The sequence below is a fragment of the Glandiceps talaboti genome, chromosome 2 (assembly GCF_964340395.1).
Source record: "Glandiceps talaboti chromosome 2, keGlaTala1.1, whole genome shotgun sequence".
Classification (NCBI taxonomy): Eukaryota; Metazoa; Hemichordata; class Enteropneusta; family Spengelidae; genus Glandiceps; species Glandiceps talaboti.
This window is the reverse complement of record NC_135550.1, coordinates 1679975-1701667: the sequence shown is the minus strand read 5'-3', so window position 1 is coordinate 1701667 and position 21693 is coordinate 1679975. Positions and strand designations below refer to the sequence as shown.

The window sequence follows — 21693 nt, the reverse complement described above, 5'->3', positions numbered from 1 at the left end:
GTTTTCACTCGAAAACAACAATTCTGTGAATAATGACACTCTGAACGCAGCGATTTCTCGGACGATGTTACCACTGTAACGTATGGCTGACAACGACTTGCTTCCGGGTTAGTCCCTCGTGCATCCGGGTACCTGGGGTTGTCGCCGTACGGAAACTAAGAAAGATGGAATTTACAGTGTTTCTTGTGACCGGCGCGGCGCCTGTCAGCAGACTCGGCCATTTTTTTTTCATCATTCCATTGTATTTAAACCTTGTACTTGACATTTCGCAATATTTATAATTCTCAACAAAATACCTCAACATGCCTCACTTCGGTCGTACTCAAAGCAGCCCCTCGGCCCTCGCGGTATGATCACTGATGACATGACGAGAGAACCTTTTCGGATTTACATGTAAAACGGGGAAAGATATGCAAAACATAATGCAAAGTCTGAAGCCAAATTAAAGTTGTGATTATTTTAATTATTTTTACTTGCCAAATATTTGCATTTTGGAAATGGCAAGACACGTTCATGTCGTTTAACTTTACATGTGAACTGTCGGCCAATAAACAAAATTTGGTTGATTCACAGTCCGCAGTTAGACTGCTCTTGCATAACTTCAACCGCATGCCTTCCTTACGCAAGTTGTCTTAATTCTGGTTCACTGTCACTCCAAATTGCACGACAATATAGAATTAATCACAAGTTACATGTTATCTGAAAACATCACATTTTTATAGTGGGTCTGAAGTGAGATTTTAGTGAGTACCAAGAACGTCTTGTGTTGTTGCTTGCTGTGGAAAATCGCCCGGTCACATGAGGTCAGCTTCAGCTTCTGGTCGAATCAGGATAGAGTATGCAAATAAGGACGTTGCGGACTGGCTGATTATGTAGAAGGGTGCAGAATTTGGATTTGAAGTTTACAACCCTGTTTCGAATAAACGCTTGTCACTTCATGCATTTGGGCGCCCAATGCGTAGAATTATGACTATAGCACATATTACATTGCTTGTTTGACGTCAATAGTGTCTTTTGAAAAGTGGCAGTTTACTTAAAGTCTCGTCGAATGATTTCCAATATGGCGTCGGTCATTATCCTCATTAACATATTCATTTTTTTTTCAAATTACAAAAAAAAAATCATAAAAATTAAAAATGAAGATGTGCTGACTTGAAATTAACAAACCTGAGTAAGCTACCCCCTGCGCATCAACACACCAGATATCAAAGCAATCTGACAATAAGTTTTCACGGAGATGATGAAAATGACATTTTATGAAAAAAAATCATAAAAAATTGAAAATGGCACAGATCAACTTGGCATGAACAAATCTGAATAGCCTCCCCCCAGGGAACATGCACACCAAATATCTAAGAATACTGACTGTCACTTCCGGAGAAAATAATGAAAATATAAAAGTTTGACGGACACCTATGATTCACTCTACTCTCTATACTCTATACAACCTATACCTAAAGCTACGCTTTCAGCTTTCGCTGACAGCGGAGCTAAACAGTTAAATGAAAAGATACCCTATAAGCATTTTAAGATGGATACCTTTGAAATTGCCCTTTCTCTCATTAATAAAAACACATATATGGCATCAGTGGATTTGAGGCATGCTTATTATTCAGTTAAAATTGCTGAAGAACAGCAAAAGTATTTCAGGTTTGAATGGAAAGGAAAGATTTATCAGTATATATGTTTACCAAATGGTGTATCAGAAGGGCCCAGGTTGTTTACAAAATTGATAAAACCAGTATATTCAAAGTTACGAAACATGGGACATACAAACTCAGGCTTCATTGACGATAGCCTACTTTGTGGTGACACTCTTAGTGAGTGTGAGACTAATGTAAAAGATACTGTTAGTTTGATGACCTCTTTGGGATTCATTATCAATGATGAGAAATCAGTTTTCACACCTCAACAAAAAATTGTTTTCTAAGGGAAACAAGTTGATTCAAGAAAAATGATAGTTACTTTACCAGAAGAGAAAATGGAAGTCCTTGGTCAAGAGTGTAAAAATCTGGCCAGGAAAAATAAAGCTTCCATACGTGAAGTTGCTAGGGTCATTGGCCTTATAGTGGCAAGTTTTCCAGCAGTTGAATATGAAAAATTACATAACAGAAATTTAGAGAAAGAGAAAATTAAAGCTTTGAAGCTATCAAAGGGACAGTTTGATCACAATATGATTATCACGTCAAAGATGAAAACTGAGCTAAATTGGTGGAGTAAGAATATAAAAGATCAGAAGAGATCAATAATCAGGAGTAACCCAGATGTAACAGTAGAATGTGATGCCTCTTCAAAAGGATGGGGAGCATATTTTGAGGGGACTAGGATAGGCGGTCCTTGGACTATGGATGAAAGTAAGATGCATATCAATGCATTAGAATTGTTAGCTATAGAATTTGCCCTGAGGGCATTTATGTCAAAGATAAAACATCAACATGTCAAAGTATTGTCAGACAATACCACAGCTGTAAGTTATGTAGTCAACATGGGAAGAATCAAATCAGATCAATGTAATAGAATTGGTGTTGATATATGGAAATTTTGCATAGACAATGATATTTGGCTATCATGTTCACACATTGCAGGGCGTGACAATACTGAGGCTGACAGGGCATCAAGGCATTTTGATCATCAGCTTGAATGGAAACTGAATGAAAATATCTCCAGAAAGATCTGTAAACAATGGAACACACCTGATATTGATCTCGATCTCTTTGCATCGAGGTTAAACGACCAAATTGATAAATATGTGTCCTGGAGACCAGATCCCAATGCATCATATGTTAATGCATTCACAATTGATTGGAGAAAATTTATTCTAGTCACTTTATTGTACTTAATGGCCATCGGCCCAAAATACAAAGAAAATTAGTACATAGTCAGACAAAAACGTCACAATCTCAGCAAATAGTGTTTGCTTCTTTTCTCAAAGATAGTGCATGATAAAGAAAAAGAGCAAGTTTTTGGATTGTATCACTGTCTTCAGAACGCATGATTTCAATGAATTTTGTATAGGAAGGAGGAGAGTAAAAGTAATGTGGTATGTACTTATTCCGGTATTGATTGAAAAATGCACATTTAAGTAGGAAATGAAATTCGTCCTCGACCTCATGAAGGTCACAGAGAGTACATATTCTGTCATCACGGTGTACATTATTTCTCCTCCCCAATTCAATTTGTAGCCAATGTGCTGAACACCTAAAGCGTGCAACCATCATGCGATGTTGGCCAAACTTGATTTCAGACAAGTACTTTTCACGGTGTAATGACAATTTAAAATTTCTGTAATGTAAAAGTTTATCAAAAGTTGATACATCACTCTGCCATTTCAAAAATAAAAATATTTTAAATCTACTTACAAAAGTATTTACAAATAAATCAATGTTTTCAACATGTTGCGCATTCCAAACATCTTTCAGGTTACAGATTTCTAGTAAACTTTTAATTTCTCTAACCCAAGTACCCCTAGTACGTACACCAGAGTTCTCTATCTGAAGGAGCATGTCGTAACATTTCCTGGGATATCTTTGACTTGGCATGTTTAAAAGTTTCGCCCAGTATTTGATACATCTTTTTGCTGTTAACAAATAAATAGGGTATCTTCCACAATCCCCTAGTACAGCGCAGTTCGGGGCACTTTTTGATACGCCAAGAAACATTCTACATGCCAACAGCTGCACCCTTTCCAATAATACATAACTCTGGAAACCCCAGATTTCAGAACCATATGTTAAAATTGGTACAATGAAAGTGTCAAAAATTTTAAAGAATGTTTTACATGACAATGTTCCTACTTTTCCACACTTACGCCACATGTACATAAATGATTTTCTACCTTGTTGTGAAAGTATTTTTGTCGCATAAGACCACTTCAAACGACAGGAGAAAAGAACCCCTAAATACTTGTAATACGATACAACATCAAGTCTCTGCCCTCTGAAAAACCATTTTTCTTTTTTCGATATACATCCGCCGTTTTTAAAAACCATTACTTTCGTCTTTGACAGATTTACTTTCATGTTCCACCTTTCACAATAGTTACTCAAAGTGTGTAATAAATTCTGCAGACCAAAGATACTGTCAGAAAACATAACAATGTCGTCAGCAAATAACAAGCATAAAATTTCTATTAGGTCAGGTGCAAGTTGAACCCCCCTTTGGCCAGTACGTTGCACTTCCCTTACTAGCTCGTTGATGAAAAATGAAAAGAGGAAAGGGCTCAGCATGCAACCTTGTCTCACTCCAATCGGACACTCGAAATACTCGGTTTTTCCCTTGTCAGTTCTCACACACGATTTGACACCACAGTACATACTATGAAGTATGCGGAACATTTTTCCCTTGACGCCACCCTTTAAAAGAATATACCAAAGTCGTTGTCGTTCCACAGTGTCAAATGCTTTTGAAAAGTCAACAAAAACGCAATAAAATTTTCCCTTATTCAATGTCAAGTATTTTTGGATTATGGACTGTAAGATGAAAATGTTGTCAACTGTTGAGTAACCTCTCCTAAAACCAGCCTGGGCTTCGTCAATCTTTGTGAAAGCATCTGCCCAAAATGTAAGTCTACGGTTGAGGATACCTGTGAATATTTTACTGAAGATACTTAACAATGAGATTCCTCTGTAATTGTCTGGTACATTGGTGGCACCCTTTTTATGAATTTGAACAATTACCGCTTTTGCCCACTCTGTTGGAAAAATACCCGTATCCATAATTCTATTGAATAAAGCTTTCAGATATGGAAGTAAAACTTGTGGTGATGATTTAAAAAATTCTCCCAAGATGTTGTCTGGACCAGCTGACTTCCCATTTTTAAGACTTGAGATACTAGCAAGTATTTCTTCATCTGTTATTGGACAATTAAGTATATCATAATCTATATCCTCGACTGCTGCTGGTATAACATCATCAACAGCTGACTGAAATAGATGTGTATATTCTTCTGACATATGGAAAGGAACATTATCACTTTGCTCTTTGTAGAGACTACTAAAATATTTGTACCAAGCCTCGGGTTGTATACAAGGTATATGTGGTTTAGAAATAGTAAGTCTACGGAGAGTGTGCCAAAAACGTTTGGGATCTTCAATACATATGGACAATTCATTTCTATAAGTTTCCATACACTTCCGCTTTTTATCACGACACTTGTTCTTAAAATCCCCCTTTAGCTGATTGTAACGATCGAGAGTCCGTGTCTGACCGTCCCGTCTGAATTGTCTAAGGCATCTATACTTCTCCAATTTCAAACGTTTACATTCTGAGTCAAACCACTCTGGTTGTACTCTGCATTTTGGATTTACCAATATCTTTCTGCTCAGACCACACTTTGAAACAGCACAATCAAAAATATCTTGCCAGACAACAATAAAATCGTTTACATCAAAATTTACATTTCTCACTATAGTATTTAAGCGACTAATTACTGGTTCAGAGTGGAGGAAACTAACAAAACGCTCACTTTGATCATTTTTCCATACATATTTAATCTCACCAATGTGTGGCTTTGTTGTTTCGTACGTTTTACTCATAGTAAACAAATTAAACTTCAGAGGGAAATGGTCAGATTCAGTACGCAAATCAATACAAAAATCACTTATCAAATTAAAGAGTGAAGTTGACACCAAAACATAGTCAACTACACTTGCACCGTTATTTGAAAGACAAGTGAAGTCTCCGTTATTTACATCTGACCCAGACCTCCCATTCACAATATGCAAATTAAAAGTAGCACATAATGACAGCAAGGTGCGACCAAAGGTATTTACAATTTTGTCCTTTGAGGCCCTTCTAACACAAAAGCTATCTGCATCATAATCACAGTTGTCATCAATTACATACTTGGGATCGTCGTCAATGATATAATCAGATTCACAACCAGTGCGTGCGTTGAAATCACCTGTTACTATAACATCAACATCAGGTAACTTAGAAATAACTTCAACTAGTTGACCTTCAAAAAGTTCAACTCCGTTATCTGAATTCAGGTCATTGTAGAATGTGGAATGTTCTGGCGGAATGTATACTCCACAAAGTAAAATATCTCTAATATTTCCAACCAAATTGCCATCAATAAGGATGAAAATACAGTCTTTAAGGTTGGAGTCCACAGGTTTGATCATTCGGGAAATATTTTCTCTAACTAAGATACATACACCACCTACAAATCTTCCTCTGGCCGATTTTCTCGGTCGATGTTTAGTAAATACATTGAAACCAGGGAAACAGTTTTTGAATTCTTCATCACTGTCTGCCCAAGTTTCCACAAGAATTATTATGTCATGAGATAAAAGGTAATTACCAAAATCAAAATCACAAATCTTAGATTTAAGACCCCTGACATTCCAATAAATTATTTTAACTAGTTTTGGGCCTTGGCCTAACCATTATTTGTCAGTTGTGGCCCTTGACCATGGACGCTGGGAAACTGTCGAAGAATGCAAGTCACGATTCCGATTATAAGAAATCCCAGAGTTCGCTTCCGCCATGAGGTTGACAGTAATATCGTCGCTCGCGTTTCCAGCAACTGTGTTCGAGTCTTCAATTATCAGTTTACCTCTCTTGTAATATGCTTTTTTCCCCTGTCTTCTCAGATTTCCAAGTGTGTTCTGTTGTCTTCTTGTTAGATCACTACCTATACCAATATTTCGTGTCTTTAATTGTTCTCTTGCTGCAAGAGCGGTAACTTTATCGTCACCATGGTGAAATTTAACAATAATTGCCCGTGGTTTATTTCCCCGACGAACACCGACACGATGAGCCCTGACGATATCCCGTGCGACCCAAACTTTACCCGTTGCAGTTTCGTTGAGGATTGACACAACTTTGACTTTACAATCATCGAATGTTTCATTGTCTTCTTCCCTGATACCATATAGTCTTACATTGTCTCTTCTTGAAAATGACTCTAACTGGTCAGTATCTTGTTCAATGGTATCTAAACGTACTATCACATCTGATACCTTGTCATCAATGGCATCTAAATCGAGCTTAATAACATGACTTTCTTCTTTCATTTCGTCGATTTCGTTTCTCATCGTGTGTGTTACCTGTTCAAGACCATGCAGCGTACTATTCAGAGTGTCACATGTCTTCTGTAGGCTTGTTTGCTTTTCACTCAAAGTCGCGATTTCATTACTCAGTTGTTGTCCAACACTTATGATTTGTTGCATTAAGTCGCTCTTTACGGCTTCTATAGCTTTGATTATATCGGATTCAGTTTGTGGCCCTGGGTTCAGTTCGACGTCGCCTGATAATAACAGAAGTTTTGTCAAAAATGGCCGGCCTGGGAACTGATGACATGACACCTGCGTATACATGCCATTGGTGCTTCGTACACACGAATCTGCAAAACTATCACATTTCATACTCGAAACCATATCCTTCTCGTCTAGTAATAGCATTCCGTTACTTTGCAACCATATTTCCAATGATTCTAGTCCCACCAGTAATGAATACGTGGCAGTCACAGTATAAAGAGATACCAAAATGCATGCTGTCAGCCGGTAACCAAGCTCATTTGCATGAGACCATTTTGAGTATGGGCTGTAGAAATGAACTTGAATATCTCTCCAGTTTTTTGGTGGAATGAAAGTTCCAATCCTAGTTCTCCAGGCTTGGACGCTGACTCCCATGGTTTATAAAAGTAACTGACGTACTTACAGTTGCTAACTTGACAGATTTGCCGAGAAATTACTGAAAAGTTGGAGAGCAGTATGAACTTGTATGTGAGCGAGCTGTGACCTCATACATTAGCAATGAACTATGAAAAATTTAACAATGTTTACCTTTTCCACCCCTTCAGTCTATTTGGACGCTGCATACAGAAAATCAGAGCGGACAGAGCAGTGGGCATTGTTGTAGCTCCTCTGTGGCCGACACAACCATGGTTTACCAAACTCATGGGAGTATTGATGGATGTACCAGTGATCACACAGAAAGTCAAAGGATTGCTGACACTACCATACCCAAAAAAACAAGTAAAGCACCCATTAGAGGATCGCTTAAAATTGATTGTCTGCAAAGTGTCAGGACAAACTTCCGAATTTCAGAACAATCTACCAATATTCTCATGTCGTCATGGAAACAAGGAACCAAAAAACAATACGAGGTTCATATCAAGAGATGGTTTCAGTACTGTAGCGAAAGACAGATTGATCCAATTTCAGCTAAAGTGGAAGAAATAATTGAATTTCTAACTCAAATATATAACACTGGAGTTGGTTATGGAACTTTGAATACTGCCCGTGCAGCACTGTCTTCATTGGGTTTAAACTATGATGGATTTACATGTGGAAACCATCCCCTTGTAGTTAGATACATGAAAGGTGTTTTTATTTTACGACCCCTAAAACCAAGATATACAGAGATATGGGATGTAAACCATGTATTGTGTTACCTGAGGTCATTGTCACCAGTTAAACTCTTGAGTTTGAAGGACTTGACCTTAAAACTGACAATGCTTATGGCTCTAACTAATGCAGCTCGTGCTCAAACTTTACAGTTGTTATCAGTTTGTAATATTAAGAAAACAAGTTCACAGTTTGTGTTCGAGTTACTTGGTCCTTTAAACAGAACAGACCAAATTATAATGTTGTTCATGTTGCGTTTAAAGTTTACCCTCCTGACAGGAGGCTCTGTATTTATACTGTTATAAAACAATATCTATGTCGAACAAAGCAAAATCGAAATGGTTCTGGTAAGAACTCGCTTCTATTAATCATGAAACCATTTGGAGCTGTAACTACAAGTACAATCTCAAGGTGGATTAAAACTGTTATGGCACGATCAAGGATTGATGTCAGTAAATTTGGGTCTCACAGTGTGAGATCAGTAGCAACATCCACAGTGAAAAGTAATTGTGTTCCTATAAAGGATATCCTCAAAAAAGCAGGATGGTCAAATGAGAGTACATTCGCAAAATTTTATGATAAGAAAATGGATAAAGAGGACCACTTTGAGCGTGGAGTATTAATGGGAAACAAATAAATATATCGCATACAAGTTGATATCAGTAGAATATCAAAAATGTTGGACTGATCCTGTTTAACACAGTTAAGTATGATAAAACATATGTAAGAGTGTAGTATGTAGTGTTCATCACACATCAGATTATATACAACTTTGTGTTGTGTTTGAAACAGTATACAAGGAGTTCAGATATACTGTCATGTTATCTATCTTTCAAAGGACAATAAATAAGTGGTTATTCAGTTTGTGTTTAGCATCTGGATGTTTTTCTGTCATTATTTACTTTAAAGTCTCATTGAAGACCGACTGAGATAATGACGAAATAGAATGAAAAATTAAACGAGACTTACCTTGGTTAAAGTCGGTGTTTAATTGTGATTCTATGAGTCATAGAATCGAAGGAGGGCTTAAATGCCTCCCACCCATGCAACTGAACACGGGAAATATGTAGCGAAGAAAATCAAGGGTTACGAGTGAATAGAAGTAACAATTTAATGAACAGGTAAAGGAGTATTAAATAAATAAAACTAATGTGTACATGGTGTAAAATGTGAGTTGTCAGATAATGAAGAAAAACATATTTAAAGTCTGATTCCCACGCATGCGCAGCACAATCTCATTTAAGCCCTCCTTCGATTCTATGACTCATAGAATCACGATTAAACATCGACTTTAACCAAGGTAAGTCTCGTTTAATTTTTCAATTTTGAACAACACTATTACTATTCATATTGTTCGTATACTAATTTTCATTTTTTTGTTCCCAGTTCATTTTCTTCCAGTTTAAATGCCCTGATAGCTGTAACTTTGGAAGATTTCGTGAAACCATGGAGACGATGGCGAGCTAAGCGTACAGGAAATTCTGTTTATGTCAACGATAGAGTCGACACAATTGCTGGGAAAATGTTGTGTAAGTTTTGATACATTCACATGATATGGTATCTGTACTTATTTCAATCATAATAATTCTGTTCGACAATTGACTATATCCAGTGATTGTACTCTTTTACGGTATGTTTACAAAACTCGAAGAATATTGGAATGGGGTGTGAGTATTTCGAGTCGGTTTGCTATAATTATATATATATATATATATATATATATATATATATATATATATATATATATATATATATATATATATATATCGTGTTGTGTTGTGTTGTGTTGTGTTACACTACATTGCATTAAATTACATTATATATCATATTATATTATATTGTATGTTTTATATTATTTTATGTTATATTATATATATATTATAACATAACATAATACAAAACTTTTTGCCATTTATAATACAACATAATATAAAACATACAGTATAATATAATATGATATATAATGTAATTTAATGCAGTGTAGTGTAATACAACACAACACAACACAACACAATTCAATGCAATACAAGTAAAAATATTAAATAATTTGATAAATTTAGAATTCGGTTAATGATTTGCGAACTGTCGAAGTGGAAACTGACGATGTGACAATATTTTAAAAGTACGAAAGAAATCAGCCAAATACATTAACTGCATCGATTCATACGTTGTATTCTGAAACGTGTCCATGACGAAGTAGTACTAGAAATGTGTGTAACTGAACTGCAATGTAGCCACTGTTATGCAGATATTCTCTAACTTTGTAATTCATCACAGCTGTTGCTTATGGGCTTTTTGCCATTTTCCTGGCATATTTGGCTTCCTTTATGGGAAACTTTGTAACTATGGGAAATACAATATTTGGAACGTCTGGTGGTCCGATGATAGGAGCGCTGTGTCTGGGCTTTATATATAAAAGATCAACGGCATGGTGAGTAGATTTCCCTCAAGTAGTCAGAGTTCTATCCTTACTAGATACATAGATACATGCAAAATACAATTTTCTGTTCGTGTGGGATGGTGTTGTGGTTCTATAAACACGATAGCCTTTCAGAAATTAGCCTAGAGTCAAGTCGTGTGGTGATTTTCACCATCGTCTCTCCGTAAGGGAGACGGACTTGATCTCTCTGTAAGGCAGACGATAGTCAATATTGCCCACACAACTTGAATATAGGCTACTCACAAATCGAGTATGGTCATGTGTGCCATCTGACTGAGTCCAAAGCTATATTATGGCATTATCCTTATTACTTCGCTCAATGATATAGCCTTTGTTATGAGGATTGGGTCCGAAATCGTTTTGCGGTTATATTTTTGGCGAAGTTAAAAATAGGAGGGTGGGAGGGCCAACTAGTTCCGAATTAGACCAACTGTTATCGCATCCCCTCCCTTCGTGAAGACGGTAGGTCCCTCCGTTGTTACGTTACGCCATCTCCGTAGTTAACGAATGATAACGGAAACCTGTTTCACTTTCAGTTTCCTTCATATCTCATGTTTCCATTCCCATGCCTCCATTCCTCGACTTCCTACCATTCCTCTACCTATCACTTTAAATTCTATTTGTATAATAAACGACACGGGGCTGAACAACTATCAATCTTTTCTCATTTTTATATTATACAGTAAATTTTGTTACATTCAACCACATTCCATCACTTGTGGAGAAAGGCAGTCTTACATGTAATGGATATCCTTTCCATTTGTTCGTAACTTTCTGTTATATTGGTCTCTTATCCGATTGCGGCTATGATTTTTGACGCCTCTGCTTTTGTCACATTGTGTGACTGGAAGTAGTAGTTAGCGGTCTTTTCAGATTTCCAGCCCACGTGTGCCATTAAATCGCTAACCTAGCTGCGTCCCCGCCAATGCTAACATTATAGCTCACGCACTCATAAAGCTATGTGCGGTTTTCCCTCGTCTAGATTTAGTTCTTGTAAATATATATGCTTTTCAAACGGGAGTATATAGCTTGCGATGTCAAAGGTTTCGGTTCTACTTTGCCACAGGGTAACGGAAGTGTAAAGCTTGTGATGCCAAAGGTTTCAGTTCTACTTCCACAGGGTGACGGGAGTATATAGCTTGTGATGTCAAAGGTCTACTTTGTTCTACTTTGCCGCAGGGTGTTGTTGGGCGAAATAAGTAGCCTACTAAGTATTTTCATGATATTTTCTAATACTAATAGAAGTCTGATTCTATTGGTGACATGGTCTTAGACTGTTTTGGTGTGATGTGAGCCTTAGCCAGATTTGTTTATCTATCTTTCTACCATAATGGAGGTTATTGGGTTGTATTGGCAAATACCTAGGTTCTACATAGCTTTGTAGAAGGATTTTACTTTTGTGACCTCATTTTTTATTGTTCATGATATTAGGAATTTTTGGCTCTCGCAGATTGCACTGATGTTTGTTGAACTTCTAAGAATAGGGCACGTGACTTCATGTACCCTTGTGCGAGTGTCATTGTCCTTGTGAATGAGGAATCTCACTATATCTTGGGACATATTTGTTGATCTCGTATCACTCTATATCGCAAACTATTCTTACTATATCTTTTCCCTTCCTTTGTACACTGGATATACACACGTAATATAAAAGCAAATATACACGTTGAGATATAACCCACCATGCATACTTATAATTATACATAATATATATTTGTTTGATTAGGCCCATGTACTATAGTCACGAGACTTCGATCTCGCTCTACGTTTTCGGTGTCAGACACTAGCGCCTCTCCTTAGGCCGCTGTTTTGTTGAGCCTCTCCGCTCTAACAAATAATTTTTCATGGAAGCCTCTGCGCTTTGTCTAGCCTAAAGCCCCTTCGCTTTGGCACTCATACAAAACATACCTCTAGTATGCTAGTAAACTTTCAACCAACTGAGTACATGTACAGCGATTTGTAAGGATACCATTTTTGCCCGCTCTTGTCGAGCATATGTGAAAAATGCACCGCCTGCCACTAAGGCAGAGGGGCAATGGAACAAAGGAGAAAGCAACAAAATAATGAAAATTTTGTTATGTGGCTAGACAGGTGAGGGTGTGGTGCTTACAGATGTTGGAGATGTGGCAAGGCAAGGTGTGAAGAGAAATGATGTTTGTAGAATTATGCATGCATGACTCATGCATGTCACAAACTGACAATTTGGATGTACAAAGTAGAAAACACGACACAAAACCAGCAATTTTTTGGACTAAAGTTAGTGAAAAAAATTCTATTGTGGAATGTGGAGGCGGAGAGGACAAATTAAAAGTCATGAAACCAGAAAAGGAACGTTGATGTCAGTGAGTGGAAAATGCGACCGACGCTGATTTTCTCGGTTGAGAAAGGCAGCCCGAAGGAAAAGAGGAAAAGTTTCCACTTTCCAACATAGAAAAGCGATGCAAGAAACTTTGTCATAAAGAAGCTCACCTGAGTTGTTGACTTTTGTTGACGTTCCTGTTGTTGGTCAGCTGGCATAGGTTGCTGCCCACTGCTGAATGCCACCACTGAAGGAGGGGACAGGTGTGGGTGTCAGACCGGTGTGGTCTCTGTATCTGTATCTGTATCTGTATCTGTATCTGTATCTGTATCTGTATCTGTATACAAGCACCAATATCAGTTGTCGCGTACACAGTCAAGGGTCGCGTGTGTGGCAATACCATCAAGGTACTATCTACACTGCATAGTGATTGGCTGAGTGCATATGAATATGCATAAGATAGTGGTATATAATTGGTAAACGCAAACACCCATCTGTCACATCACACGACGGAGGGAAAACAAACACTTGGTAACAGCTCCTCACTGTACACAATGTCTCTACAATCAACCCAGCCACGGCAAACAAGACCATGCCAACAAGATGTATCCAGACCAGAGGGCATAGAGCCGCAAAGTGGTACCCCAGCTCCAAGTTCTGCGAATGCAGATGGGTCAGCTCACCTAGGGAGGGCCACAACCTAATACCTTGGTAAGTATATAGAATGTTTTACGGGTTATTTTAAAGTTGCATACCCTGTTCTCCAAAATTCACCTTGAAGGTGGATGCAAGAGTAAAAATTACTATCGGGTCCACTACCATGTGGGGACTGTGAAATGATAATTTCACAATACTAAGTATCTAAGTATCTAAGGCAATTAATATGAAGTCTCACAGAAGGCTATGAAGTTGTATGAACGAAGTGGGGCTTACAGAAATATAGAATGAAAGCAATGTAATTACGTTAAAGGTGACCCCCCCCCCAAAAAAAAAAATAAAAAAAATAAAATAAAATAATAGGCTGAGTGAATGAATGCTCCACCCATCAACTTTACATCAGATGGAAAAATTCATGAAGGATAACAGGTGGCCACATCAGCGGGTTGTAAGGAACGTGTCAGTGATTGGTCAGTGTGCGATACTGTGGATGTCCAAGTACGAGACATGTGTAACAATATGGATATTGCATATGGGAGCCCTGCAATGAATAGCAGGATATGATAATGAGGCAGCGTACGTAGCAACGGCAGGTAAAAAAATCGCTGACGTAGAAGGAGTGTGTATGGGTGTCCCAGGGAGTGACATGTGAAAGGATAGTGCAGGGGTGTCCCAGGGAGAGACACGTGAAAGGATAGTGCATTGGTGTCTCGTGGAGAGATGCTTTATATTTTTTTTAAATATAAAGCCTGGCAGCTCACTTATGAGCCTGTATTTGAGCTTGTTCCCTGACAATATGGTGCTCTATAAACTGGAGTTTGCCTCGTATCTTTCACAGGTAGTACAACAGCAACAACTCCTGACTACTATGCGGTTGGCAATACAGCAGCGGGAGGCAGGGGAGAGATTACAAAGGGCTCTGGTTGAGTTACAACTGTATACGGAGAGAGAGGAGGCAATATTCCAACCAGAAGAGGCGTTAGCAAGACTACAGCTGGTAGTGGATGCAGCTCTAGAAGCACGACACGCACAATACCAGAGGTTCACCCCTATGCTGAAAGCTCTACGGAAAGAGAGGGACTCGGCAGCACTGCCGAGCATGTTCATGGCGCTGATTTGGAACAAGGAGCAGGCCGATATCGTTGAAAAGATAGCAAAAGTGAAAAAGGCAGTGGGCCAAGTCAGGCCTCGTTCAGTGCCTCAAGAAAGCCAAAGACGACCGAGATGCTGGACCAGTGGAAAGGCAGGACATGTTGCACGATATTGCTATAGCAACGGATCTCCATAACCTAGAAGAGAAGACTGACACAGATCAGACAGGAGAGAAAAAAAGTGATATAAGTGATAGATACAGAAAATAGATTGAATTCGCTACCTGATCATGACTAAAGGACCGGTCAGTTTCTCCAGCCTGGGGAGGGGTGGGGTGGGGTGGGGTGGATTCTTAAATCGGGCCGGCAAAAACTCACTGACCCTCCTATCTGTAAAACCAAAAACAGGATGACCCCCTATCACTTAATTCTAAAACATGATACCCCCTCCCCCATATATAATATTCACGACAGGTATTTTTTGATCGTGACTCAGTGTGGACTGCTTGCCTGTCTAGCATCTATTTTATAAGATCCCAGGTTAGCACTATCATAATTATAATTATTGACTACACAGGGTAAATATATTTCAAAGGAGTTTAATAGCATCTTGACAATGAAAGGTAGGGGGAAAGCTTGAGAAGGGAATATGTACATCTCTTACGGGGGTCCTTGGGGTCTCCCTCTAGAAGCCCTGGAGTTTTGAGACAATTTTGAGACTATTCAGACCCTTTCAGACAATAATTTCCAAGTTTTACAAGACAGCACCAACATGTAAAAAGCAACTACATAGGGTTGAAATATTTTTGAAATATACTTTGATAGCATCTTGACAGTAAGAGGTAGGAGGAAGAGCTTGAGACTGGAATGTGTACACCTCATGTAGATGGGTCCTATGGGGTCTCACCCTAGAAGCCCTGGAGGTTCTGTACTCTGAAAAGTCAATTTTGAGACTATTCAGACCCTTTCAGACAATAATTTCCAAGTTTTACAAGACAGCACCAACATGTGAAAAGCAACTACATGGGGTTGAAATACTTTTGAAATATACTTTGATAGCATCTTGACAGTAAGAGGGGAAGAGCTTGAGACTGGTATATGCCCACCTCATTTGGGGGGGGGGGGGTCCAGGGGGGTCTCCCTCTAGAAGCCATGGAGGATTTTTACTCTTAAAGCCAATATTTAGGCTATTCAGACCCCTTCAAGCAATACCTCAATCCATGCTTTACAAGACAGCACCATGAAGTATCAGAAACTATTCTTTATAAGTTACATAGGGTTAAAATATGTTCTTAAAAAGTTAAATGGCATCATTATATACATGTAGTAAAGGTCAGCACATCTACTGGTAGTATCATTGGTATGGGAGATTTGGAGTTTAAGGCAATTTTAGACTACCTTGGCAAACATTTCACATCTTTAAAAGACAATATCATCTCAAATTAGAATTGAGTGAAAATATTTAAGAAAAGTTTGATATTATTATGACAGTAAAAAGGTTGTTGGTGCATCTGATTGATTGTTGGTTGAATGCATGAGTGACCTCTGGGGGTGAGGGAATCCAGATCTGCAGTTTTGTGCTTCTATGAAGGAAGTGTTTAGGTTATTCATAGCCTTTGAGGTAATACTTCCAAGCTTCAAATAGCTAACGTTAATGTAAGTTTTAAATGAGTTTCCCATGTCAGATAAAAATGGCCCTGTAACATTGGTATAGGGGCATTAATATTGCATGTATAATAAAGTCATCAGTATGTTCGAGAACTTTAGTTGATCATACCTAGTGTAGAATAGATGATGAGATATGGTGATTTGTAGTGTCAATAACATGCATGTAGTGTCCAAAATAGAAAGTGTATTAATCTCTTCTGGCAAGTTCATAGTGACGAGTACAACATTTTAGATTAACTTCTTTTATAAACTATCTATGAAAATTGCCATTAACAAACCCCAAGTTCACTTTTGCCCCAAAGTGCAATATAAGTGAAGCACTGATTACGAAAAAGCCAAGCATTTACACGCCATGTTCTATAACTAGTGTGGTAGCTAGGTAATATATGTATATGTATATGTATAGGTATGTTTGAACTTATAAGTAATATTAAAGAATTCATGTAAGAAACAGGGATAAGAGCAAATATTTACATGTACCTCATTTCAGACAAGGCTATATGCCATTGTAGAAAAAGGATTTTTTTCTTCCATCACAATCCAAAACACAATGACCCCCATCCACAAGTCTATCACCCACTGGTTCGTTTCTATATCTCCCAGTTTCTAAACGTAGTGGTAAAACCCCTGATCGAAACTTTGCCATAAAAGATCGCCGACTTCCTGAAAGACTCATAGAAACGTATGGTGCAGTGATATAATTATCTTTGAAAATAACATATGTACGAAGCTTAAGTTTTTCGCTGATATTTCTGACCCAAACTAATTGATGCTGCTGACGTTAATGTTGTTCTACTATGGATAAATCAAGAGGAAAAAGAACATCAAAATATGCATTTAAATTCAACTCATCAAGAAGTTTACACATTTCAGAAGACCAATTACAATAATTAAGTGAAAAGTCCCAAAGAAATAATATCTTAGTTAGTCTGTTCTAGTTCAATTGGATTAGAAGGTTCCAATATCTGACCATAGCAATATGTCTGCGAATTCTGCAAGAATTCCAGGCAGTATCCCTAGTAACAGCATGTTGTATTGGTGTAAATCTATGAACCCCAAGATAAAACCGAAGGGCCCTGTTCTGCACCATATCACATTTTTCATGTTTACTAAAACCCCATACTCCAGAACAATAGTCAAGAATAGGTGCCACACATGAGTCGTAAAGTTTCGTGTAGGTAAAAACCCCCATGTTTTTCAATATTTTAAACTTACTATTAACAGCTCCCAGGGCTCTACTGGCTGACTGAGCAAGAGTTGCAGACGTAACAGAAAAATCTAAATGTTCATTCAAAACAATACCAGAACATCTTGCCCTATATCAAACTGAAACTCACTTCTAGGACAGTTATTTTTGCGAAAATGAATAACTTTGGACTTAAAATCATTGACAGCTCGTCTCCTTTGTGAACACCAGTCATTTACATGATCAAGCATTGACTGCATATCTTGTTCATTATCTGAAATAAGAGCAATATCATCTGCAAAGAGGAGTATAGATACATTAGTTCCACCAATTTTTACTCGTTTCTGTAAAACTTTCAATTCAGTTGCAAGGCCATTTATAAAAAGCGCAAATAAAGACGGTGACAAATTGTCACCTTGACGAACTCCACTATCAGTTTGAAACCAGTCTGTTAACAAATCATTGACCCTAATACAAGCTTCAGTATTTTTGTACGTAGCCTTGATACTATTTTGCCATCAATGCCGCATAGCATCCCTATTCACATAGTCAAAGATAAATTTATATTTCAATAATGCTTTCTTTGATTTCCTTATGACAAAATGGTAGACCTGAAGGTGTCACAGATTCTTTCTTTAAATACGCCAAATAAAAAAGGCAATTCAATTCATGATATGCCACAGCACCTACTTTACAGCTAGATTTTCAGGTTCTTCATCATCTTTTTCGGTAACCCCTTGAGAAAAATATGTTTTGTGCACGACACATTATCTCGAGAGCAGGACATATTATCTCGAGAGCAAGACCTTATCTTGTGCGCACGACATTATCTCGAGAGCAAGACATTATCTCGTGTGCCCGACATTATCTTGAGAGCATGACTTATCTCGAGAGCATGACATCTTATCTTGAGAGCATGACATCTTATCTCGAGAGCATGACTTATTATCGCATGTGCATGACTTATTATCTCGAGAGCACGACATAATATCTCGTGCGAACAACATATCTTGAGAGCATGACGTTATCTGGAGAGCACAACTTATCTCGTGCGGATGACATTATCTCGAGAGCATGACATATAATCTTGAGAGCTTGACTTGTTGTCTCGTGTGCATGACATTATCTCGAGAGCACTACATATTATCTCGAGAGTACGACTTATTATCTCTTTCGCATGACTTATTATCTTGAGTGCTCGAGATATTTTTATCTGTTTGCGTTTATAGATGGCACGTGCATGCTTTCATAACTTGCACCTCTGTCACATGACATATTCCCAAACAGCCAAGCTACGCAAGATGTCATTAGGACTTGTTTGGCATGTGGGAAATAGTAACTTGTAACTTCATGCAGTCTAGCTAAATATGAGCCTTAGTTTGAAGGGATTTGTGTTGTTTCTCTCAGAATTGTAGACTTTGATTGAAATAGTGCAGAGTGCATTTTAGAAGAATTTTATCTTCTCACTGTATGGTACAATCCAGGTAGTTCATGAAAGGAGTCAATGTAAAATGTGACCCACCCCCTGGATGGGTTTCTGAAATATGACCCTCCCCCTTGGACAGGTTTCTAAAACATGACCCTTCCCCCACCCCCACCCCTCGTAATTACTGAAGGCTCCCTTATGATGGGGGCCCCTAATATCAGCAATAGTCCAGTCTGACCAACGATTTGTAGGCTATGGCTTTGTGAATCAAAATGATAACTGTTTCTCTTCAGGAGATCGAGCATTTTATTAGCCTTAGTGGTGATGTTATTGATATGAGTAGACCATTTCAGATCACTACTAAGTTCTACTCCTAAGTACGGATGATGGGTTACTTCCTGTAAAACTATGTTATATATTTGGTATTTTGTCTTGGTAAAGGTTCCTTTTATGGGTAAAGCACATACTAAAACATTTGAATGCATTGAAATACATTTGCCAGGTTTTTTCCATTGAACAAGAGTATTGAGGTCATTTTGAAGTGTGTCTGTATCAGATTGAGTAGAAAGTTCTTTGTATAGAATGCAATCATCAGTGAAACGTCTAACTTTTAACGGAAGGCGTGATGAAGCTCCATAATTAGCCTTTTTATATTACTTTCATAAATATTCATATGTTGCGTAGTAATTTCGCTGTTATTTGGCTTTGAATATGAGCTCGGATGTAGACGATTAATTTCCATTGGTGTTTATTCTAATATAGGGCTACTGTTGGCGGTGTGCTGACTGGTTTTGGTATGGGATGTTGGGTAGCTGTTGGTGCTGTGATTTACACAGACAGACTTGATGAGGTGCTGGGGATTTATTCGGTAAGTTTGCACTTAAAATGTAATCACTCGGCAGCTAGTTATGATTTTCAAACAATGATGCTCAATCATAAATACTGTATGAGGAGTGATGCTTCGAACTCTGTAAACAAAGAATGTGTTCTCCGTGTGTAACATAACTGAATATCATTGATTTCAAATAACTATTAATTGAAAACTATGGCAACCTGTGGCACAGAGAATGAGAGATGGTGTATGTCTGTGTGTGGCGGGGGGGGGGGGGGGTGTATGTGTCTGCGTTTTTATTCATCGTTGAGGCCCGGCAATATTCATATATCATTTTCTCTCTACCTATCTGCTTTAAGCTATCCTTCATGTGGTATTCCACGTTCAGCTTTCTGATAACAATATTAGTGGCCATTCTGCTAAGTGAAATCCACAGGTGGTTTTCCAAAAAGGAAAGAGATCAATCAAAAGAAATTGATCCAGCTCTCCTTGCATCGTTCATGAGGTAGGAGAAGTCATTTCTGTAGCTATACTTTGTCTTTGATATGCGCATATGGAGACACAGCGTTTAATAATTCTATATATAGTTATACAAAGATTTCCTATATCATGTGTGATTCGTTACAGTGGTGGCATATATTATAATTGGTGTAATACCGCCCATTCCTCTTTCAATTCGTTCTACAGTTTCAACGTGTTTTGTATAAAATTAAAAATTATGTAATTGGTTGTGAAACATTACACAATTTTATGATCTTCTGAAAGTTATCCTCATAGTGGCCTACTTGTAGTAGAAACTGCCAACTTGGCCTAGAAACTGCGAACTGGTAAAACAAAAACAACTTCGCCATCGTGAATGATACTTCAAGAAATGTAGGTATAAAGTAATTGCGCTAATACCCCCCCCCCCCCATTCCAACTCAGATCACAGCGTCTTGTTTCGGAATAATTGGTGGACTTGCATGTTTTCCAATAGGGACCCCACTTACAGACTCGTTATGTTAGGGACCTACTTACAGACTCATTAAAACTGAGAACTCGTAAAGCAACAAAACCTTGTCATCAGAAAATTTCATATAAATAGGTGTTGGTAAAATTTCAATTCTGATCCAAACAGCTTATTTCTGAATTTCATTTTGTTTGCATAGACCTAAAGGTTGGAAATCCATATATGTACAAGATGAAAGCGATGATGAGGAAAAAAGAGAAATTAAAGATGGAGAAGAAGGAAATGGAACTAAGGATGAAACAATCATGACAGCGTTCACCAATATTGGGAACGATACTATTAGATACGGAGAAAATGACGAATCGTTAAATATTAGTTCAATAAATACGACAAACGTAACCGCTGATGTTGAAGTTCGACATCGTGAAAACCTACGAATGAATAACAGTATCAATGATTTTGGCTTTAATCATGACAATATTCATAATTTTGCCACAGAGTGTTCACACTTGTAAAGATATTATAACCCATTACTGATGAATACGTATTCGACTGAAGTGAAAAAATGGCACAGTAGCTGTGTATGCAAAAAGTTAATGATTCAAAAAATACATTGAATACATCGACCACAGACAATGTCAAATACATTGAATATATCGACCACTGACAATATCAAATACATTGAATATATCGACCACTGACAATGTCAAATACATTGCATATATCGACCACTGACAGTATCAAATACATTGAATATATCGACAACTAACAGTATCAAATACATTGACTAT

General features: G+C 37.8%; 1 protein-coding gene across 1 annotated transcript in view; it reads left to right on the top strand.

Moving 5' to 3' along the window:
• Positions 1 to 21417, top strand: part of LOC144453496 (sodium-coupled monocarboxylate transporter 1-like) — a 75594-nt gene extending 54177 nt beyond the window's left edge. The window contains exons 11-15 of the mRNA XM_078144805.1: positions 9741 to 9883; positions 10632 to 10785; positions 19884 to 19989; positions 20313 to 20458; positions 21102 to 21417. Of these exons, the coding sequence (XP_078000931.1) occupies positions 9741 to 9883; positions 10632 to 10785; positions 19884 to 19989; positions 20313 to 20458; positions 21102 to 21417 (865 nt within the window). The remainder of the gene's footprint in view (positions 1 to 9740; positions 9884 to 10631; positions 10786 to 19883; positions 19990 to 20312; positions 20459 to 21101) is intronic.
• Positions 21418 to 21693: the final 276 nt, after the last annotated feature.